Source organism: Phocoena phocoena, chromosome 1 (assembly GCF_963924675.1).
Source record: "Phocoena phocoena chromosome 1, mPhoPho1.1, whole genome shotgun sequence".
NCBI lineage: Eukaryota > Metazoa > Chordata > Mammalia > Artiodactyla > Phocoenidae > Phocoena > Phocoena phocoena.
Genome location: NC_089219.1, coordinates 151,665,627 through 151,689,593, shown reverse-complemented (window position 1 = coordinate 151,689,593; position 23,967 = coordinate 151,665,627). Strand labels below are relative to the sequence as shown.

Sequence of the window (23,967 nt, the reverse complement as noted above, 5' to 3'; positions counted from 1 at the left end):
ATAGGCTGGCGCCTGGGAGGCTTGTTTTTAAATGTCCACTGGAAGATATTGTCTATTTCTGTAGACAATTATCATTTTACAGCAATACAAGGTGTCTCAAGGGCAAAACAGATAACAGGCACCATATTTTTGACCATTTCAGTACGTTTTAATGTTCTCTATACAGGGACACCTTGGACACCTCTTTCATCTGGCTCCAGGCATGGTGGGAAGGCACCGGGCTGAGAGAATCCTGGGTGTGAATCTATGACCTTGGGCAAGACACTTAACCTCTCTGGGCCTCAGTTTCTTGCCTGTAAAATGGTGATAATATCTTTTTTGCAAAGTTTTGAGAGATAATATTGCAGTTGTAAATGAGGCTATTATTTAAAAGTATATCACAGAGTATAATATACTATATATTAAATATTATACAAATAATAATTAACAAGCAATTATCCTCTTTCTACTAACCCTTAATGGCCTTACTAACATATTACTGCTTTGAAGAGTTAGTCCCAGAGTCCAGGCCCGTTATAAAAGGCTGATTTCTTAAATGTTTTCACTAGAAAAAAAAGGGTAATTATGTGACGTGATAGATGTGTTACTTAACTCAATGGGGGGAATCCTTTCACAATGTACTCATATATTAAATCACATTATATACTTTAAATATATTACAACTTTGTCAATTATATCTCAGAAAAAAGGGCTGATCACCAAGCTGGGCAATGCTCAGCACTGTCTGCTTTATACCATTGTCAAGGATCCTTGGGGGAGCGTGTCCTGCTCGGGCAGTGGTTCCCAGCAGAGGCTTTGGCGTCAGACAGATCTGGGTGGGACTGCACCGTGACTCTGCCCTTCCCTATCTGCCATCTCAGAAAAGCTGCTTCGTCACAAACGTGTGCGTGTCTCAGAGGGTTGTGTTATCACCCCCTGCCCTGCAAACCACCCCCAGTCATGCGAACCATTTGTAGTTCCCCAAAGCACCAGGCTCACTTCTCTGCTTAGCTTACTGTTTCCTCTCCAGGACGGTTCTCTCCTCCTACATGCTGCTCCTATTCTTGTTGGCTTCCTCTAAGACTTCCCTGCCCCTCAAGACTTGGTTAGGTGTCCTTTCCGTCTGCCTGCTCCCCAGCAACCCTCGGGTTACCCCTATGGTCATAGTATTGACATTGCCTAGTCATTGGCCCACCTCCCCCTCACTTCAGAGTTGACTAGTATGTTGGGGTTCAGTGTATGACAGGCACAGTGTCTAGTCCTTTATGTCAATTATCTTACTGAAGTTGCTTAACAACCCTAGGAAATACGTATTAGTACAGATGAGGAAACTGAAGCTCAGAGGGTAAATGGTCTGCTCAAGGTCACACAGATCAACGCAGACGATCTGGGATTTGAATTCACGCCTGACTCCAAACCCTTTGCAGTCAATTGTAAATTGCTAAGAGTTTACAGGGTTGAGCACAGTGAAAGCATGTGCAAGGGCTCAGCAAAGAATGGCTATTATTATTTGACCCAAGCAGATTATAAACCTCTGGCAGGAAGGAATCTTAACCCATAGGTGCTTGCACCCTTTGCACAATACCCCAACCGAGGCTGAGTCAGTGTGTGGAGAGCAAGGACAGAGTAAGGCTTCTGGAATATGTCCCAGAGCAGCACTGATTGCTTCTCAATAAATGGCTGATGTTTTCTATCACGCATCTCTGTATTTAAGAAATATTTCTTGTCGCACTCTGGCCCCTTTCCACTTCTGTGCGAGGAGGGGGTGGGACTACAGAGGGGGCCCAAAGCAACAGTGGAAGCTGCTTTTTGATGAGACACACAGGAACCACCAGCCACCTAAATAAACGTCCTCTTTATTTTACCAAATATAATTTATCAGTTACGTTGACATTTGTCAATTCAGTTATAGTCACTATAAATAATTGTCATAGGACACAGTTCTGTAACTTTTTAAGGATAGAAGCGTAAACCAATGTTGCTCCTCACAGCCAGGCCACAAGTCCATGCAGTTTGTGCAATCGGGGGAAAAGAAATGGATCTTCCACGAAAGTCATGAAGTCCATTTTCTTTCCCTCTCACCCCGCAGTCCTCCCTCTGCTCACACACTCAGGGGTTGGGGCACGCCTACCTTCTTGCTTTTGTGGCAAAGGACACTCCAGAATCCCCCAGGGCAGCCTGGCTGAACTCCAGAGATGAGGAAGCGGTGAGTGACTGGGGCAGGGGTGGCCCACACCAGAGGGGCACGGCCTCAGGGGCGGAAGAGTTGGTTTTGGTGCCTGTATAAGAGTCTGTGTGCAAATGGGTTTGGAGGTGGAAGACAAGACGAAAGAAGGCCTGAGGAAGAGCAGAAACAAGGCCAGGCTGGTGTTAATAAACTCTGCTGGACACAACCCCAGCTAGATAACCTCTATGATTCCAATTCTAAAGTTCTAGGCTCTGGAAGGTGGCCTGGGTGGAAATGGAGGGAGAGGAAAGTCTCTGGAAGTAAAGGGCAAGTTCCTGGGATGAGGCATGGTAGTGGTAAAAGTCAGGGTCACTGCCTAGCCTTCCCCTGGAGAGGGGCCCTTTAGGCTACAGAGCGGAGGGCTTAAGGGAAAGCTGTGGATAGACAGGCTAGAAAAAAACCTGCATCCAAACGCCCAGATTTGTACATGTGAGTGTGGACAACAGAATCCTGATCTGTTCACGGTAACGTGTGGGGGAGGTGCAGAGACTCCAGTGTTCTCCCAGTCTTGTGCTGGGCAGAGAAAAGTGGAAGCAGTTGGTTGATATCCAGCCTTCTAGTTCTGAATCCTCTTTTGCGTGGCTGGTGAGGAGATGGGGGGAAGGGAGGGTGAGGAAGGGGGGTTTAGGGAAATCAGCAGTGGCTGAGAAATGGGGCTAGGGGCTCTAGCCGTGGTCAGTGTTGTGCACAAGTGGGATCCAGGAGTGGAATCTAGAGGCGGAAGCTGGCTCGGTGACAAAGATGGAAATACAGCGAGGAAACTCTCTGCCGGATTGAAAAGGGCACATGGCCTTTATATCTAGGAACGAGGCGAGGTTAGAACTGTGTTTCCCTTACTGCTGGCTAGTCAGTGCCTGTGCAAACAGGACCTGACACGTAGTAGGCACTCAACAGACAGTGCTCAACAAATGTTTCAGACCGTGCCTGCAGAAGAGCTGCTCTTGGGGAGGCTGTGTATTTGCTGAATGAATGAATGAGTGAATGAATGATGAATGTGGGCAGAAGCCAAGAGAGAGGAAAACTGACCTCCATGGCATGAAAGAATGAGCGATTGCAGGAAGTGACAGGGTCTAAGGTGACCACGTGATTATGTCTTCAGGAGAACAGCAGCAGTGAAATACCCCTGGTTGCCCTCAACCTCCCAACCATTTTTCACATACCCATCCTCCGTCCCTAATCTTGGAACCCAACCCGGCAAGCTCTGGTAAAGGTCGTGATTAGAAGCATTTAGAGATAAAGGTTGAACAGAGATAATCAGTTCTCTGGGCCCAGGGAGGATGTAGATCTTGGCAAACTATGGGTAGACATGGGTCAACAGGGAGACCGGGCCACTGCTCATATCTTCCTGAATGAGACAATCAATTGGAAAGAAGATCAAAGGGAGGGGGCTGGTGGTATTTATCAGGCAATTGGGTAAGGAGCATGTACACAATTTAAGGAGTTCACCTCATTCTTTTTGAGAGCAGGGTAGAGAATAGGGCTAGGATTATTTGGGGCCAGGAGCATCTGTCTCCTGCTTAGTGCTTTGAAGTTGGTCCATTTCTAGAAAAAGTATGTGTGTGTGGGAGGGGAAGGGAGAGTGACATTTATCCCTCTGTTCAACCGAAAAGAAAAAAAGAAAACAAAGACAAACCCCCCAAACCAGAGCCCACTCACAGAGGCTGAGTTTGCTAAAGCTAAACCAAATGTCCCCAGATCCCAGATGGAAACCCCTGCCCCAATCCACTTCACCTGGAGGCACCCACCATGAAATTGCACTTGGTGATTGTCTCAAAAATCTACTTGTACTATTCATCTCAGTCCATCTGTCCTGCCTGAATTCTTGCTCTACAAACTTGGCTCAATGTATAAAAATTCCCATTGAAAATAATGAGAATTCGGTATCAAAGTGAAGTCCTAGAAAGAGGTGGGAGTGTCGAGTGGGGTGGGGTGGGGTGGGGGAAGAGAAACCAAAAAAAAATTTCACACAGAAAGTGCAGAGAGGTGGAGAGAAGGCCGAGTGACCAGGCTTAGTCCCCGACATCCGTGTCTCGGTCCCCAATGAGCCAGAGGACATGGAAGCTGAGTGCTAGGAGCCCAGTGCCAAGCAGGTCCCCCAGGGCTGTCAAGTACGGGATGGAGAAGTTGTCCGGGTCCAGGCCCCGGCCCCACATCCAGTGCACCATCCAGTCTGCGATGTACAGGAGAATCAGCACCTGGAGAAACAGAAGGGCCCAGCCTGCAGCCATCCCCTCTCTCCAGGGGGAGACAGAGGCCATGCCATCAACCCATTCATTGCATCACAAGGCTTGACTATCCACAGTCCTTAAGCTGGGACAGCTCGTCTCTCTGCCCCAGCAACCCCTCTATGTTCCTTCACCCCACAGTGACCACCTTGAACAGATGACAGGAGTAATTCGAGTTCTTTGGGAAGGAAGAGGCCCCTACTCTGTGGAGTTTCCCACATCAGCATTACATTCTGCTCCCAAATTTACTAAACAAGAGGCTTCCTAATTGACATCCCACTGGTTGCAGGAATTCAGCCCTCTTGCCTCTAATTCTGGGTCATCCTATCCTCAGGTCACTCCAATTCTTGCCATGTTGGCCTCTTTGGGAGCCCAGCAGGGGGCTGGGGGTTGGAGTTTGCCTTTCATACAGGGATTTGTCCTCAGAGCAGAGTGGAATAAGGACGGCGTTTGAGGCTGCTGCCGGCACAGCTGTCTGAGTAACAGTTGATTATCCCAAGCTGCCTTCCTCCTGACCCTTCCCATTCTGCTGTTGTGGGCTCAGAGAATGCAAGTTTATTTTAACATTAGTCCTAGCAAAACAGAATTAAGAATGAGTCGGCTAAATACAAAGCAGACAGTGCATACCAATTCAAAAGACGTTTTGGATTATCTGCTGCTTTGATTTATCTGTGCCCTTGCTTTTCTTCCATTACTACAGAAAATTAAGAATGATCTAGATTAGAACCTTGCTAGTGGGCCCAGGAACGGTAGCATCAACAACAGCTGGGAGCTTCTGAAAAATGCAGCATCTCAGGCCTCACGCTGGATCTCCTAAATCGGAATCTGCATTTTAACAAGATTCACACGCACTTTTAAGCTGGTGATGAACTCGGTCTAAAATATTCTGGTGGAGTGGGCTGGCCTGCATCTTTGATATAGTCTGCATGATTCCTGACATTTGGGGATCCCCAAATGACTGCATCTGCGTGAGAATGAAACGGTTTCTAACGGTAAAGCTCCAACACAGTCATTTGGGAGGTTTTACTCCTGACTGTACTTTGTAAATACTGTGGTATGCAAATTCTGCCCTGAGGGGCTCAGATGCCGGAACCAGGGCCACTGGGGGATCCAGAAGCCAGAAGTGATACCTATTTTTAGGCAAACCTGGTTGCTCTCCTGTCTTCTCTCCAAGGAAGCCAGAGGTTACAGTTCTAGCACCTTCACGTTCCACCTTGCCCCACACACGGCTGCTTTGGACTCCTGTGGCCCTGGCCCCAGCCCTGGGTGAGGGCCAGCCCCCCATAACTTCACACCCTGGCCAGCAGCTGCAGAAGCATCCCAAATAAAGAGCGTGGCCAGAAGGACTTCGGGACGTGTCCCACGAAGGGAATGGCGACAGCTGTCCCCACATTCCAGCCTCCCCAGCAGGCCCTGGGACATATGGCTGGGAGGGGGCAGTGAGGGGATCAGGAAGAACCTTTAGAGGGGATCAAGTGCCATGCTCCGGCCCTGCACAGGCTAGAGAAGACAGTAGAGGTGAGAGTGTCCCCCAGCGTGTTCACAATGGGGAATGAAGCAGGGCCCATCCTTCCCGACGTGGCCAAGGGCTACCCTCCAGCCACAGACCCTCGGTACACACACCTTCCCTTTTCCCACCGAGTGTGCTTCACCCCAACTCACAATGGGACGTGGCAACTTGGGTAACTGCCGCGGGGAAACTGCATGTGGTTGGCCCAGCCCTTGCTAGGATGTCTTAACACACAACATTTCTAAAGTTGGGGATGAGGGGTTGGAGTTATGGATAAGGGCTTATCAATAGGGGACTGGTTAAATGAAACTATGGCACGTCTATGCAACAGGAGAGAATGCAGCCATAAAAATCAGGGTGTTCTGTTCTTCACATATGGGTGTGGAATGATCTCTAAGATAAATTGTTAAGTGAAAAAAGCAGGGTGTGGACAGCACTATAGTGTGCTACATGTGCATTTAAAAAAAAGGAGGAAAATAAGAAAAATATGTATGTTTGCTTGCATAAATATAGAATAAACTTGAAGGATACATAAGAAACAGATATAAACAACAAGGTCCTACTGTATAGCATAGGAAACTATATTCAGCATCTTGTAATAAACCATAATGGAAAAGAATATATATATTCTTATATATATATATTCTTATATATATATTCTTATATATATATATTCTTATATATATATATTCATTCTTTTATATATATATGTGTGTATATATATATGTATATGTATATATAAAACTGAGTCACTTTGCTGTACACCAGAAACTAACACAACACTGTAAATCAACTATACTTCAAAAAAAAAAAAAGAAACAGATAACACCAATGACCTGTGAGGAACAGAACTGGATGGCTGGAAAAAGCAGAGAAAAGACTTTTCACTGAGGTTTCACTATGAACCTTACAAATTTTTTGAACTATGTGACTGTTATTACCTATTCAAAAAGCAAATCTGCAGAAATTGAAAATGTGATACTAAGGGTGAGTTTGGTTATAAGGGGGTTGCATAAGGGAGGCTTGTGGTGATGGAACTGTTCTGTATCTCGACTGTGGTGGTGGTTGCATGAATGTACACGTGATAGAATTGCATAGAACCACACACACACACACACACACACACACACACACACACACACGAGTGCATGTTAAAACTGGTGCAATCTGAATAGCGTTGTGCATTGTACCAACACTGATTTCCTGGTTTTGATGTTGTGCTATAATTATGCAAGATGTTACCACTGCAGGGAACTGGGTGATCGGTACATGGGATCTCTCTGCATTTTGGGGGGCAACTTCTTGAGAATATATAATTATTTCAGAACAAAAAGTTGAAAAAAAGGTAATAAAAAGCCAGGGAGAAAGTATCCTAGTATTACAGAATGGCAAGGTTGGATGGGATCCAACAGATTATCTAGTGCAGTGCTTTTGACACGTTTTCAAGCTGTGAAACCCTTTATTCAAATGAAATCTCCCAAGGAACCCCAGCATGTGAACAGAACCACATGGAGCTGTGTGGCCAGGCTAGAGGGGGTGGCACCTGCCTGAAGTCCACCACCTCTGGTCCACTCCTCTCAATTTACAAATGTATCACTGAGCCTCAGAGACGTAAAATGACTGAGCAAAAGTCACCCAGCATGTTAGTGACTTTGCTGGAACTACAGCCTGTTCTCCTGAGCCCCTGTCCAGTGTTTACCGGCCACACAGTCACAGAGAAAGAGTTGGAAGACTCTTTCTGGGCCAAGCCTGGACCTCCCCTCCCATCCATGCAGGGCAGCCCTGGTTCCCGCCCCCATGCCCCTGCCGGTCCGTACCTGGAGCAGTGCAGCTGTCATGTAGAAGACGATGAAGATGAGTGTAAGAGTGGTGTGCCCGCCCTGCATACAGCTGATGGTGTAGAGGAACACCAGATGTCCTGGGACCACGAGGAGAAAGAGGACCCGGGCCGAGCGAGAATTCACATCTGGAACCAGGGGAGAGATGGTGTGAGGAGGAGGGGAGGAGGAGAACGGGCTCCAAGAGGCCTTTCAAAGTCAGGAGGTACCACGCTACACTCCAGGGCAGCAGACAGCTGACTATCTCTATGTCTCCATCCCATGGTCCCCAGCCCCCAGGGTGACCCAGGAAAGGACAGCCTTCCTGCCTGGGTTCTGCCCTCCAGAACAGCTGGTACATACAGCCCAACAGAGAAGGAGAACCTACATATGCAGGCCCCAGCTGTTTCTGAAGTGATGGAGTGAACCTAGGAGGTGGGGACTCTGGCATTACCGGGACTGAAGAAGGTGGTACAAGGGCTGGGGCAGCGGCGAGGGGCTTGCCCAGAGTTCTCCCCTGGCATTCCGTTCATGTGGAGGAAGGTGGAGATGCGGCTGGCCTGCACAGCCACCAGATTGCCCCCAACACCTGCGGAGACACATAAGACCTGAGACGTGGGGGTGGGGAGTGGGGAGGGCACGACCCATTCACCAGACCCCAGGAAAAGAGTGAGACACTAAGAAGGAAGACAAAGACACCCTTCCTTCCAGGGAGTCTTCCAGGCTCCTCCCATCCCCCATGCTATGGAAAGGTGGCAGTCCCACGTACTCCTAACACGGCTGAAAGTGCAGGAAGGGACACAGGTGGATCTGCAGACTCAGGGAGCCTGCCTTCTCCATCGATGCAGAGTGTACACCTGCGGTCAGACACAGCCGAGGGGACAAGGCCCTGCCTGGCTCAGCCCCTCTCCAAAGCTCTAGCGTGGACCCAGGCACGCAATGCTCATGCGCTGGTTCCAGTAACAGTTTCAAGTAGCAGTTCAAGTCGTGAACTATCTGAGCTGGACTCTCTTGCCTGCTAGAAGCCTGACTGATACAAAGCCCCCTAAATCCTCTGATCCCGCCCTCTTCTTTCCCCTAGGCAGCTAACGCCAATACCTCACCATTAATCACAGGTGTGAAGACAGCCATCCCTGCAAAGTTGGGGTCTGAGACAGTCTTGTCCAAGATGAGGCCTCCCACACTACACAGACACAAAGACAAGACACAAAGACCACTGAAGGCTTCTGTTCCGGACCTCGGGATGAGAGGTACAGGTCCATCTGGACGTGGGCAGCAAGGTGGCTCCCAGGAGTCCCTTGTCCTTCCAGTCCTCGCCTCCCCTTGCCAGACCAGCTGATGCTCCTGACATACACACTGGCGCAGCACCCGGAGCAAGCTGGGGCAGGCAGCTGTCTCCTTTACCCACCTCCCAAGTTGGCTAGAGGAGCGGCCTGCTGTTCTGCCTGCTCAGTATGATTTCCCCTTCTGGTAACAGTGCTGGGCTTTTCCTCAGGGAACCACCTCTCTCAAACTCAGTCACTGTGGTTCGAGTGACACTGCTCCAATGATGGTGAGGCCCCAGGCCCATCCAATCAGAGCGGCACATCCCTAAGGCCACAGTGATTGGTTTGGGGATAGCCACATGACTGGATGACAGCCAATGACATTCTATAATGGGACCCTGCAGAATCGTTGAGAGAAAGAATCCCTGCTGGAATCAGTAAGCGTAAGGAAGTGCAAACCTGAAGCTGCAGGCCAACACAGAGAAAAGCAGAGCTGAGACATGGAGAATACTGGGGCCCTAATGATATCATTTATGTCCCTGAATCCAGCTGTGCCCCTTTAGTTCTCTAAGCCAGTGTGTTCTGCTTTCTAATGAAACCCATTTCAGATGGCTTGTGTCACTTGCACCGGAAGGACATGTGACTGATCCAGTGTTGAAGGCATTTCTAGGGTCTGTGCCGCACTTCCTCTTTCTGGGGCTTAAAAGTGAGTCTGTGGAAGGGAGGGGGGAGGGGGAGGGTGGGCATCAAGAGCCCGAGCCTACCTGCTGATGGCCATGGCAATGATGACAGGCTCCCAGCCTGAGTACAACACCTCCCTTGTGGCTGGGCTCCGTCGAGCCAGCACCACCCAGACAGGCAGCAGGGCCACGAAGAAGGCACACACCAGGGGGTAGATATATTGCCAGACATCTAAGAGAGGCAGAGATGGGAGGGAGGTGAGCACTGCGGCTCCCTGCTCCCAGCCTCCCCCTGGCTCAGCCTGCAAATGCCCCAACTGATCAACAGTAACACCACACTAAATGCCAGTAAATGTATTACCTCATTTGATGCTCACTGTAAACCCGGGAGGTGGATGGGGCCAGCCTTTTCCATTTGTAGATAAGGAAGGTGAAACCATTTGTAGATAAGGTCACCAAGGTGAAACCTCCTCAGACATTGAACTTATTAGGGGCACAGACCAGATCCTAGGTTTCTTGCTTAGATTCCCCAGAAATCCCTATCTCCCCTCTTCTTCTTCATTTTGCAAGCAGATTCCAGCCTCTAGTTCCTTTCCTTTGCCCTTTCCCCCTTACCCCTCCAAGGTAAGTGAGAATATACAGCACCAAGCATATTTCTCAAATACTCTCACCCCTGCGCGTGCTGCCTGCATGAATGTGAGATAAGTACTTAGCCTCACCTCTCTAAGGCAGGGAGTTATTACAAACTGTGCTCCAACCAAATAGTTAAGAACATAGAAGAAATCCTTACACATGTGCAAGCCCACTACCATCTCTCCCAATCCCACCCAGGAGTCCACCCTGGTCACACCCTTGATTGCCTCAGCCTCACCCTGCTCCAGGTAGAGTCCCCAGCTGATGCCTGAGAGCAGTGCCAAGGTGATGAGGTCTCCCAGGCTGGCAGCAATGGGCGTGGCCACATTGTCTGGGTTGATGCCAATCTTGCGAGAGCCAATGATGACTCCAATCATGATCATGCCTGGGGAGGAAGGAGAGGGGCCAGGCAGGGTAAGAAGAGATAATGGGGTATCAACCAACAAAAAGAGAGACTGGAGGTTTAGTTGACACCCCTGGGGCAGCCCTTCCTACACCCCTGCCCCTCCCTTCCCTTCCTTACCCAGTACCAGGGAGGCAATGAAGGCCGTGGCCACGCTGCTGGCACAGAGCAGGAAGGCATGTGGGATACTGAAGTGGCCGTCAGGGATCCAGCCAAAGACAACGGCTGCGATGGACGCCAGGAAGCCCACCACCGTGGCCTGCACCTGAGGAGGGGAGTGGTAACTCGGAGAGCAGAGCGTGTCTTAGCTGAGGTCACTGAGCACTTAAAAGACCTCTTCCTGCCCTCAGCAGCCCCAGGAGGCAGGCGGGGCTGGTCTGTCCAGTCCTCCCAGGCTGGAATGATGTCTTTATTTATTTAGTTTCACACCAGACACAAGTACTGGGTAGTGCACCCTGCAGGAACCCAGGACATGTTACTGGCTGAATGAGTGTTCCTCTGGGGATTGGGGGAGGTTCAAAAGAGCCTGAGACTTCGGTCCAGACACAAGGCCTGGGACTCAACGGGGAAGACTCCCAGTTCGGAACCTGTGTGGCCTCATGGGGAGATGGGACAACAGCAGTCAAGGACCTGCAGCACTCCCGAGTCTCCTCCTGAGTCTGATCTGTGGGGACACAAGCCCTCTGCACCACCGGAAGCCAAGAACTGACAGTGGAGATACTGGGGTCCGCCCCATCTTGGCTGTTTTCCTGGGAAACCTGGTTACCTCCTGGAGTCCCTTCGGGAGAAGCCAGTTCAGCAGGATGCTGGAGCTTTACTCAGGAGTCGGCCGGGGCTGACTTAAGCCTTTCAAATTCCTGACCAGGGAGGAAGCTTAGCCCCGCCGTCTCTGGTCCCTGCTCTCTTACCTGGATGAGGGCCATATTCCCAGTGATCAACCGCCAGAGCTCCTTGGGTGTGTCCATGTGCCCGATGTTGGCCTGGGAGAGGGAGGACAAGGGTCTGGAGTTCCCTTGTCCAGAGCTGGAGCTCCCTGCAGGCTGGAAAAGGCCTGCAGCTCCATCCGTTAGGACCTTGCCTGGATCAGCAGGCAGTGCATGTGACCTAAGACTCTGGGACCAGGACATGACCCCCCAGGGAAAGTGAAGCAGGGTCGAGGGGCTGGGGTGAGAGGGAAGGAGCAAAAGAGCCTTCAGCTCCTGCCTCTGGCTAGGGTTGGGAAGGGGGCTCCCAAGGCAGCCTCCTCTTCTCCCCTCCTCTCAGGACGGCCACTGAGCAGAGGCCGATTCCATGCTCTGCCCTGCTCACCTGGGCAGCTCATTCCCGCATGGGTTAAAATGGCCTGATCCTTCCCTGGCTCTGAAGCCAGCTTGCCATCTTAGGGGAGAAAGGTCAGCTGCTGGTGCAGGACGGAGGCCACGAGAGTGTTTGGGAAGGAGTGAGGCGGCATGGGAATAGGCCAGGAGGGCAAGTTGGGGAGGGCTAGGCTGGCTGCCACTTCTCTCTGCTGCCTTCTCCAGGCTCATGGCCGTGCAGGGACACCCCTGTCACTTGGCTCCCCTGGCCTCCTGAGTTGTACTGCTTCCTGCCTCACACCCCATGGGGCCTGTATCCGGTTCAGTCTCCGAACCATGACGGCCGATCTAAGAGTCTGGGGAGGTGGGAGTGATGAGCAGCCCCTCCTCATCTATTCCCTTACAGAAGAGCAGCCTGCCATGGGGGAAAGGGAATGGGGTTGGAGGGGGGCTGGGAAGGCCTGGCTCTGCTCCTGCCCAGCTGCAGAGTAGGGCTGGAGATCAGAGGAGGCCCCCATCTGTGCAGGTGGAGGCACCAGCATGATGCTTGCCTGTCAAAGCTGCACAAACAGTCACGAGGCGGGTTGCGAAGCAGGGGGTGGGGCAGGAGGCCAAGGATGGCTGGGACATCCAGAAACCGAGCCTGGGAACCACTCTGGGCAGGGAGCTCCTGCCCAGGGGCAGGACAACTGGCCTGGGGTCTCCCTACTCCTTCCCACCCCAGACCCACACTGCAGACCTGGACAGTTGAGAAAGGCCTGTGGTGATCTCCTAGTCAGGCTCTGTGCTGCCCCCGAGTCCTCTGTGTGTCCCATTCCTCCCAGCCAGGACACTCACTGCGGTGGAAAGCCTTGATGCCAGGGTCATTTCCAGGTTCCCCTTAAGCCCCAGCAGTGCAGGCACCAGGATGAAGACCTCTGTCACTTTCTGGAAGACTTCCCAGTGCTGCAAGGCGAAAACAGAACCCAGGCATTTCAGGGCCCCAAAGGGCTGGCATCGAGGTTGAACGTGAAACTGAGTCCTCCTAAAAGTGAGTTCCTGTTCCAAGGTTATGATTAATGTCTTTATCCAAAACTTTAATCCCTTTCTTGTCCCTTCTGACCTCAATCCTGTGCTAACTGAACACCAATCAGCCAGAGTCAGGTGACTAAGATTTCTGAGGTCAATCATAACATCATTAACGTACACACTCAGGCTGTTTCTCTAGGTCAAAATGAGCTAACAGACCCTTGGGTCATGGACCACCAGACCATAGACTCTTAAACTCTGAGTCCCAAAACTACAATTAAGAAATGTCACAAGACGATGATTAACCCCAGCTTCTTTGTTCTTCCCCTTTAAATCCCCCTCACTCAGAGACCAAGTGGGAGTGGATCTGAGGCTTGTCTCCCACTCCCTTGCTTGGTGCCCTGCAGTAAGCCCTTACTTTGCTGCGAACCTGCTGTCAGAGTTTGGCTTTCTGTGCTGTGGGTACAGGAGCCCTTGTTCGGTTACAACTGGATAGTCTGGGAGCAGGGGCTTGAGGAGAAAATGGAATCAGCAGGGAGTGAGCACGTCAGACGCCTTTCCTCCAGGAACCCTGGAAGCAAACCAAGTCCGTGGTACTCCAAACAACAAAGCCCCCCCTCCTGCCACCCAGAACAGGGGAGACGTGGAGGGTCCCTTCCAGTCAGGAGGCCCTAGCCCGTCTCTGCTTCTTCTGCCTGCTTTGTGGAGCTGGGGGAGAAGACGGCAGGGACCCACACAGCTGAGTCACCCCGGGCTGGCTTATACCCCAGAACTCCTTTGCGATCCCCCTTCCAATTGTCTTCAGTCTGGTTTCTCTGTGGCCTCAGCCTTGAGCGGTGTTGTCTCAGCTGTTGAGCACTGGACTCCATGGGGCTGGGGTTGAGGAGATTAGAGAGTTTGTTTGGTTTCTATCTATCTCCAAGGGCTTTGTGCCTCAGCCACAGCAGCTCTCCTTTAGAACAGGCTCTGAATTAACACCGTGGCCCCCAAACCTCAGAGTGTTGGTCTGCAAGAGGTTTTTCATTCCTCCTCTGCATTCTCTCACCCTACAGACCTGCCCCAATCTCTCAGTCAGGAAAGGTAAGTGTACCCCTGCAAGGAAGAGCACTGGACTGGGAGTCAGGAGACAGGGATTCCAGCCCTGAGACCATCAGGCCTGGCTCTCCTACCTATTTCTTCAGCTAACATCTTTTAAGTCTGCACCACGTGCCAGCCTAAGGCTCTATGTGCATTTTCTCATTATAGCCTATCAACAACCCAGTGAGGTAGGAGCTATTATTATCCCACATTGTAAATGAGGAAACTGAGGTTCAGAGAGCACTGCACTCCTTAGTGCTAAGTAGGAAAAATGTAGGAGCCAGGATTGGTTATTTGAAAGCTACTTTAGTTGCAGTTGAAACTGAAGACTTGCAAAAAAGGTTGGGACTGGGTTGCCCCAGGGCAATGTGGATTCCTTTCCCCGGGCCTTTAACTGTTTTAAGCATGGAAAGCCTTCAGGTTTGGAGAGGGGAGGGGTCAGGAGGCCAGACAGATGTATGCAGGCTGATCAGAGCATCAAGGTCAGGAGGCAAAGTGCTCTAATGAGCAAAGGCACTGGACTGAGAGTCGTGGGTCTCCCACAAGAGACCAGAAGGATAGGCCTCATGCTGTGTCCCCAACATCCTCCCACAGAGACCAGCAGGGGTACCTTCGACAAGTTATAAGGGCCTTGAGCTCTTGACTATAAAAGGTACACTTCAGGGACCAGATCAGATGGTCCCTAAAGGCAATTCCAGCACTGACAACTCTATAGTTAATGATGAGCAAGGCTGCAAATCAAACGCACAATGAGATATCACCTCATACTCATTAGGATGGCAACGATTAAAACACAAAACAAGATAGAAAATAACAAGTGTTGGTGAGGATGTGGAGAAACTGGAACACTTGTGCACTGTCGATGGAATGTAAAATTGTACAACCACTATGGAAAACAATATGGCAGTTCCTTAAAAAATTAAGGAGAGAACTACTATACAATCCAGCGATCTCACGTCTGGTATATACCCAAAATAACTTAAAGCAGGGTCTCGAAGAGATATTTGCACATCCATGTTCATAGCAATATTATTCACAATAGCCAAGAGGTAGAAGCAACCCAAGTGTCCACTGACAGATGAATGAATAAACAAAACATGGTCTATACATACAAGGGAATATTATTCAGCCCTAAAAGGAAGGAAATCCTGTTACATGCAACAACATGGATGAACCTTAAGGACATTATATTGGGCTTCCCTGGTGGCGCAGTGGTTGAGAGTCCGCCTGCCGATGCAGGGGTGCCCCGGTCCTGGAAGATCCCACGTGCCGCGGAGCGGCTGGGCCCGTGAGCCATGGCCACTGAGCCTGCGCGTCCAGAGCCTGTGCTCCGCGACGGGAGAGGCCACAACAGTGAGAGGCCCGCGAACAGCAAAAAAAAAAAAAAGGGCATTATATTAAGTGAAATAAGCCAGTCACAAAAAGACAAATATTATATGATTCCACTTATATGAGGCATCTAAAGTATTCAAATTCCTAGAAATAGAAGCAGCATGGTCGTTACCAGGGGCTAGGAGGAGGGGGAAAAAGGAAGTTCATGTTTGTTTAATGGGTGTAGAGTTTCAGTTTTGCAAGATAAAAAAGTTCTGGAGATCTGTTTTACAACAATGTGAACATACTTCACAGCACTGAACTATACATTAAAAATGGTTAAGATGATAAATTTTATGTGTTTGTTACCACAGTTAAAAAAAAAAGAGGAGCACGGAAATCAGAGGGGGCTAAGGCCAGGATTAGAGTCCAGGGGAGGCTGGACACTGGGGAGTCCTATAAAGGCAAGGACCTCTCTTTTCCTGTTAGAGTTCTTTTTGTGGGTGTGTGTGGGGTGTTGATGGCAGGGGGAGTCCCTATCAGGACCCAGGGGAAGGGCTCATCTCGCTAGGGCTGGAGCGTATCTGTACCTGAGCTCCTGGCCTAGCTCTTCACTGGTGGAAGGCGCAGGACTTTTTTAGGGAAGGCTCTTCTTTCTGAAAACTAAGGATGGGAAAGAAACCGCCTGTCCCCCAGCCACAGTTGCTGAGCTTTCAGGCACCCACAGGAAGAGCCAGGAGGGATGCAAATCCCTTTTCATCCCTGGGCCCCCAAAGAGAAGGCAGCCCCAGTGAGCCCCGTCTACGCTGGAGGAACTCGGGGACTGTTGTTCTTGGACAAGGCCAGCACATAGCTCTGGGGCGCCAGCTCCCAGCAGGCAAGGCCGTGCTCAGCTCTACCTCCTCCTCCCTCACCTCTACTGGACACGCAGCTCCAGAGACGAAGAATTCTCTCTGCTCCCCTCCCCGCCCCTCATAAGGGTGGCTGACCTATAAGGGTGGTTTGGAAGCTCAGCTCAAGAGCCCAGCCTCGTATCCCCTCCTCACTGCATAACACCTACCCCTCCCAGCTTCCAAGCCGCAGGCTCTGTGAAAAGCTTTGATCTCCAGGTAGGCGAATGTAAAATATATGTACTTATTGGCAGAGTGAAGGAGCACGGAAAGAAATACTCCAAGTGTATGCCAGCAATATTTTCTGAATTGTTTGTAAGGTACATTGTTTGTCTTTACGATTAAGAAAAAAAATGTATGAAGCTCAGCTAAGCCCCTCCAGCTGCCTCTATAAATACTCCCAAATCCCTGCATCTCCCAGCTCACAGGCACCCTCTCCTTCAACTACACAAGGACCTAGAAGGGATAGGGTTTTAGCAGCGATAAGATTCGGGACAGACAGGAAAGGAGAACCAGCGGCTGCAATGACAGCCCTATGCAGAAGTCTTCCCGGCCAGCCAGGATACAGCCCGGAACCTCACACCCCCTGTGCCCCTACCCAGCAACGCCCTGAGCTGGCACTCGGGTCAAAGTAGCCAATGCCTACACACATACTTTCTTCACCCACCAAAGCCTCTCAAAGACACAGCTCAGGCAGGGGAGCCTCTGACATGTATGTACACACACACACACACACACACACACACACACACACACACACACGGCTCTGAGAGAGCCCAGGAAGCAGGTTGCCCTGAGGTGAGGAGTGGGTAGAATGGGCAGGGGCCCGACAGTGTCTCTCCTTCCTCCTTTGGCCTAATTCAGGCCCATCCTGTTCATCCTGGCTGGAAGTGCCTGCCCCGGAGGTCAAACCGGTCAGCCAAGCCTTCACCCACACCTTCCTGCTCTGCTGGGGATGGAAAAGGGCACGTTCCAGGAAGCACTTGGCGGGAAGTGGGGACAGAACACATCGACACTGCTTCTCAGAAATGCAGCTCTTCTTCCCTTTCCTTCTCTGTCCATGGATACAGGGGAGTGAGGGCTCACTGGGCCCTGATATTTTGGGGCTCAGGGATGAGACAGTTCCCTTCACACTTAGAAATAATCCCAATTCAGAACAATCACCCTAAGTCTCACACCTCAGTGGCCCTGCTGCTACTTCATCCTGATACTTCCATCTTGCCTCTTCCATCCCTCACCTCTTCTGGCCTCAAAGACAGACCCCTGCCTGCCTCTGAGTGTTCTGCCCTGAGCCTTCCCCTCCAGGGAGACAGCAGCAGGGAAGAAAGTCACAGCTTGGAAAAGCTGGAGTCAAGGACATGAAGAAGACTAAGATCCCTAGCAGCTCTGAGAACCAGGCTGTGGGAGAACCTGGGAAGGTGGGCTGGAGTTACCATTCAGGGTGAGGAATAAGTCAAGCTCAGATTAGAGTAAACCCAACCTTCACCTGAGGCTTTCCCCCGCCACCTGCAGACATCCTCTAGGTGTCCAAGGAGAAGGGCCTCAGGGCAGCACCCGGGTACAGAGGGCTGTACAAAGTGTGATAAAATGGGTGGACATGTGGAACCTGAGTGTCCTAGCGAGGAATGCCAGCAGCCACGGGGGCAGGCCAGCCATGAGAGGAACGCTTCTTTCCCACTCCACTTCCCTAAGCCCATGCTTGCCATCCACTTTCATCTTTGTAGACTCTTCCGTATACACAGCAGGGAAGAAAAGCGAGAGGAGGAGGTATTTCGGGGAGGGGGTGTCTCCTTTCCTTGGGATCCTCAGCAAGTGAGGAGTGAGTCAGGATAAGGAGCTGGGAGTCTCACCTGTTTTAACACAGCTGGGTATTCCAGTGAAGGTTGGCACACCACCTCCTGCCACCCCCATCCCTCAAAAGGCTGACAGAAGAGGGGAGTGAGATGCTCTGCAGCCACCTAGGACCAAACCAGGAGGTGGGGCAGGGCATCTGCAGCATGGAGGCTCCCAGATCCCAACCCCCTTCAATTCCAACACTGGGCCCAGTCCTGCTTTCCTTCCCAAATGCTATGGGAACTTTCAGCCACGGTGGGAAAGTTGGAGCAGACTGCAGTCCACTTAAACCTTTCCTACTTTTGGCCAGTACGCCAGCCCCTTATCTCACTGCAGAGGCTGGTTCTACAGGCTGAGTGGTGAGGAGGGCAGATAAGAGGAGAGAGAAATGGGCCTGGGGAAGAGACTGGGGCTTCTGCAGCAGTGGGGAAAAAAGGGGGGTGCCCTGGACCAAGGAGACATCTGTACCAACACGGCCTTCTGCTCAGCTGCTCTGAGACACTGGGGACACTCTACGGCCAGCTCCTCCTGATGGCCCCAGCCTCTTAGGGCCCCAGATTCTGTCCCACTGAAGGTCATCTTAGCTTGTGAAGGGGGAATGCGGTGTGAATCCTTAGAAATTGTCCTGCTTTTCCCGAATCCGAGATTGTCAGACACCGCTTTTGCCCCCTTAGATGTGGAATAAGAATCTCCCTGTGGTCCCTGATCTTTCTGCTCCCACCCCTGCCATGATATAACTGCAGCCATCTGCAGGGCCTGCTCCAGACCAGCTGTGGCAGGAGGCTGGGGGGACGGGGACAAGAACAAACCAGCCATTGTCATCCATACCAACTGGACCTTAGCTTTGGGGTGGGCCTAGGTGCCACACTGAGGGCGAATGTTGGCCCTCTGTGGGCACACTGGTCAGGCTCCAAAGATTCCCTACCTGGGTTTCTCAATGTCTCAGGACCATGGGTGAGGGGTGGAGGTGGGCAAGGGTCAGAAGTCTTTTCAGTGTGTGAGATGGGGGGAGGGAGGGGCCCTCTAAGAACTTTTGTGCTTTGCTCATTTTAGAATGTAACTCCAGCTGTTCCCGATTCCAGTCTACGCTGTTCTTCGGGGAAAGACAAAGAGAGCAGACCCCTCCCAGAGTCTTTAACCAACTGGCGAACCACAGCCACGGTGAAGGCCATAGAGGTTAATGGCATAGGTTCTGAGTCAGATGACCAGGGACAAGTTACCTAATCCCTCTGAGCCACAGGTTCCCTATCTACACAATGGAGATGGTTATGGTTCCTACCTCATGGGCCCACAGAAGAGGCCAACAGATGCTCCCCACTACCGTTCTTACTATCCAGAAAAGAAAACAACCCCTTTCCAGGTCACCACCAGATCCTGGTTCTATACCCTTTGGAGGCACCAAACCAGAACTGGAAAACTCTTAGAATGAAAACCAAGGCCACAGGAAAGGGATGGAAGAGGTGGAGGACTGCTACCCTGGTCTCATTCCTCCTCCTCCCATTACCTCCACTCGCTGCCCTAGAGGGAGCAGCTACCAGGGGGAGGAATCCAAAGCCCGCCTTCCTAGCTTCTGACATGAGGAACAATCCCCCAGATAACAGGTTAGGGGAGAGAGCAGGAATGACATAAATGTCATCCTCATTAGCAACCAAAGCTGCAGTGTTCTCCCAAGGACTCAAGCCAAAGTGGTCCAGGTAGACACCATTGAAAGAACCACCTAGAACCAACCACGCTGTTTCCTGGGACAAGGGCCTGGTGAGACTTGCCAGCAGGAGTCTTTGTATTACCACATGCATCGTTGGTAGGGTTGGATGGGAAAAGGGGAGGGGATGCTGAATTCCATGTCTTCCTGAGAGATTCCATGAGAGATTATATTTTGTCCCCATATATGTCACACAATTAGCACTTCTATGTCTCATCACACCAACACCGCCCCCCACCCCCGCAAATCATGTATCAGACAGCATGTGCCCACCCCCGATCCCCAGCAAGATCCTGCCAAGGTTACAGGCAGACAAGCAACACAAAATGCCTTTAAGAACCTTCCCACTTAATTTGAGACCCTCTTGGCAGCTGGACAAATTCCTGCCCAGCAGGGGGATGAAGGGGAGACTTGAAACTGAGCTTTCTCCTGTGGGTATCCTTGAAACCCCAAAGTAAAGGGAAAAGAAAGTATAAAGAGGAGACCTATCTAAATGTCTCCTACTGAGCTGGGCTCAGCAGAAATGCCCAGGAGGGATGGCAGGTAACAACCCTATTCCATCTCTCCTCTTCCAAGCCTGAGCTCTGGAACCAGTTCTGCTTCTGTTAAGCAATACTGCCCTGACCACCCCCCTGGGACTACTGAGCTTCCTCAAGGCTTCTGTAGAAAGTAACTAGACGAAGAAGAAGCCAAGGACATGATCCAAAGGGAAAAGTACTCCAGGAAACAGCAGCTGCTTCTGACAGGGAGGTGGAAGAAAAGCTCCAAGAGACAGTTTCCCAGGAGGAAAAGGTGGCTCCGGGCTCAGGGTCAAGAGCTGCCCTCTCCAGGTCCTACCTGTACGATGTCCAGCACCATGCCGGCAGCCACAGTCCCAAAGCCTGCCAGAAGGAAGGGAAACAGCACTTGCAGCCCGATGGAAAAGGAGGTCTCCTTGAGCGGGGAGGGTGGTGCGGGGCCACGGTCTGTGCTGACGTCGTCACTTTCATTGCTCTGGCTCCCGTTCTCCAGCAGGGCATCCTCCTCCCGAACCCCCTTGGCGTTGGCGCGAGACTCAATCACCACCACCTCTACCCCAGCCCCATCAGGCCCCAGGAACTCTGAGGTCCCGGCCAAGGGCTCTCGCCCGGGGCCATCTGAAGGGCAGGGTGAGGCAGTAGGGCCAGTCCCGTTCAGCTGGTGGACGTCCTTCGGCTCCGGCTTAGAGGACATGACGGGAAGGGAGGAGGAGAAGGGGGGAACTCTTCTTTCTTTGTTTGCTTTCTCTCCCTTTCTAACTCTGGAAAGAACTTAGTCTTGGGGTGAACCCAGGCTTGGTCGCCGCGGGACCTCTTCCCACGGCTTTCCGCTCCTATCAGGTGCTACAAAAACTGATCCACCAACAGGCAGCCCCATCAAGCACTGAAGCCACGAGCTGGAGGGGAGCAAGAAACTCCTCACCAGACTGCAGCCGGCCACTAGGGGTGCAGAAGCCTGACCCAGCTGGCCAGCGCTGTGCTTGGGGGAAGCTTCTCTGGCCTCTCAACTTCTTTGGTTCTCAGTGCAGGCTTCTCAGAGCAAGGGCCATCCAGAGTAGAAGAGCCCAGCTAAGTCTGGGGTGCCCTCTGAGGTAGCCCTTCTTTCATTAAAGTAGCTTGAGTTGAGATCTTTCAGAAGGCAGCCTTGGCCTGGGGCTGTGGCTCCTTCCCCCGCCTCTGGTTGGGCTCCTTCAGCTTCCCACAGCTCCTCGGGCTCTGCTGGTCCCAGGGCACTGTCTGCTGTCTCTCTCCTTTTTTCCAGGGATGTCCTTCCTTCCTGGGAAGACCTTGCGCCTTCCCAAATCCCTGGTCCTTAAAGTCACAAGAATCTGTATGGAACACCTTATGTATGAAGAAAGAAGACAAGAAAAAGAGAATGTTACGATACAGCAAAGGACAGCTCCTACTGGGAGAATCCTCCCACAAGGCAGGCATAAAGAGTTTGCTATTTGCCTTCCTTTTTTTCATTAAATCACCCATTCCTGCCCTGTGACATCTAGATGCCCAGAGGGCACTATGCCTGCCATGTTCCCAACAGGCAACCCACTGCCTCACAGGGACCACCACGGTGGTCAACAGCAATGAGATGTGGCCAGCCTGGGATTAGGGAGATGCTGCGCAGGAGACCCTGGCATTGCCTTCTCAGTGACCGGGGATGGGAAGGGATGTCCTGGGGGAGATCCCTTCTTGAATGCCCATTAAGAACCCAAGATTATTAAGGTGTGGTCTCCCAGTGGGGTCAGTTACAAATTCAGTCACAAGCTCCCTGTAGCCACCCTGCTGTTGAAAGTGATTGTTTATAGCCACACAGGGCAAATAAGCAGGGAGAATTTGATCACTGAGTGAAGGTCCCCCGACCCCTAACAGCCCCAGCCCCTGAGGAAAAAAAAACAACAACTGGGAGGACTTCCTGGGCAATGGGGCAAGGCTGCCAGACCAAGGCCAAGAGCCAGAGGCCTACCCACTCCTGCCCTTGAGAGTCAACAGTGTTACAGAAAGCTCAGACACTGACTTGGATCCAGGCCTCTGTTCCTACTTCTCTCCCCCTGCTCTTGGCCTTGTGAGCTTGTCAGATAGGACAAAGGTGTTATCTCAGTTTGAAGGGAAAGACGGTAAAACTACTGGTTATTATGCACACATTTCAGTTCTCTAGGTTCACCCTGTTCCCCAGGGTTATTGAGAGTTGGATATAATGTAATTCTCAAAAAACAAAAAACAAAAGCACCATCCAAATAAATAAGTAAATAAAACAAAGCAAAATGAAAAGCAAAGCAGCATAAGCCAAAATGCACTTGCTCCCAAATGCATGTCTCTCTAGCTGTAATGGCCCCACTTTTCTTGCCTAAAGGAATCCCCAGGCCTTGATCCCACCCTATTCCAGCTCACCAGAATAGCTCTCCAAGTAAAAAATAAATTTAAAGAGAATTTCCCTAGGAAAGATGAATAGGTCCTTAAGTATTCCAAACACACACAATTAGTCAACTCCTGTTTGGGAAAGGGTGGATCAAACTCCAGTAACTGGCCCATGGGAACTGTTTTCTCTTTCTAGTCACTCACGTCACCAGGACTCCCTTTTCCAGTCTCCTGAAACACTGTCCTGTGGTTCTTTCAAAAACCCTCACTAGAGATCCAGGAGGAAACCTCTGAGCAAGAGAGTCCACTGCCCCTTGCCAGAAAAGTTTCTGAGTCCGCTAAAACTTGACCCTCCCTCCTCCTCCCGTCTTCCTGGCAGGTCACCTAACCTGAAAGGGGGGCTCGAAGGAAGAGAAGCCAGTCCCTCACCCCACTCCTTCCAGTAACGAAGACTTCAGATGGGCCTAAGGCCATGGGATGAAAGAAGCAAAAGTGACCCAGGATGCCCTGAGGAGGGGACAAAAAAGACCGTCTTAGTATCCCCAAACCCCGGGAGGGAGAGGTATCTGGGTGGCCCTCCCGCCTCTCCCCGATTCAGACTCTGCAAATGCGCTGCGCTCCAGGTCTCCCGCCCTCGCCACCCACCCTCTAGACCCAACAGGACTGACCTGCCCCTCGCTGGGAAGGAAGGGGGGCGCCTGGCGTGTGGCAGCAGGGACCCGTGGTCTTGGGGGGTGCAGGGATCCCCCTCTTCTCATCACTCCTCCTCGGCAGTCCTCCTCGGCCTCCGGCGTGCCCCCCACACCCCCAGCCAAGGCGAGCGTCCAGCCGCGACACCCGGCTCGCTACATTTCGCCTCTGCGTTACTGCGAGGCCGCCGCTCCGCTTCCACGAAGGGGAGGTGGTCAGGGAGGGAGTGCAGGATATACCGCCTTGCTCCCGGGCGGGGGCTGGGGGACCCGGACGGGGGACCGTGGGGCCGAGCTCACTCGCCCCCAATCGCTTCTTGCCCGGGGACTTGGGCCCGACTGGTTGGCTGCTAGGGGCAAACGTGATCTGGGGCAGACTGGGTGGCACCCCCCCCATCAAAAATAGATTTTGGATGGACAACTGCAGCAGCCAATAGGGGGCGGGGGAGGGGGCGGGCTCAGACTCGGCCTGGCCCCTTTCCTTCGCTTCGAGCCGCGGAGGCGGGGCGCCAGCAAAACGCAGTGCGAGGAGTGACCGGAGCCAGAGGCTGGC

The 23,967-nt window shown here is 51.6% G+C and overlaps 1 protein-coding gene across 1 annotated transcript; it reads right to left on the bottom strand.

The window, feature by feature from the left end:
• Positions 1–1,820: 1,820 nt before the first annotated feature.
• SLC41A1 (solute carrier family 41 member 1) lies at positions 1,821–21,218 on the bottom strand. The gene is made up of 10 exons (XM_065876037.1): positions 20,693–21,218; positions 12,872–12,979; positions 11,648–11,719; positions 10,860–11,004; positions 10,575–10,721; positions 9,788–9,935; positions 8,862–8,941; positions 8,213–8,347; positions 7,759–7,907; positions 1,821–4,401 (listed from the first exon to the last, which is right to left on the bottom strand). The coding sequence occupies exons 1-10, from the start codon at positions 21,065–21,067 to the stop codon at positions 4,216–4,218; spliced, it is 1,545 nt and encodes a 514-aa protein (XP_065732109.1). The 5' UTR covers positions 21,068–21,218; the 3' UTR covers positions 1,821–4,215.
• Positions 21,219–23,967: the final 2,749 nt, after the last annotated feature.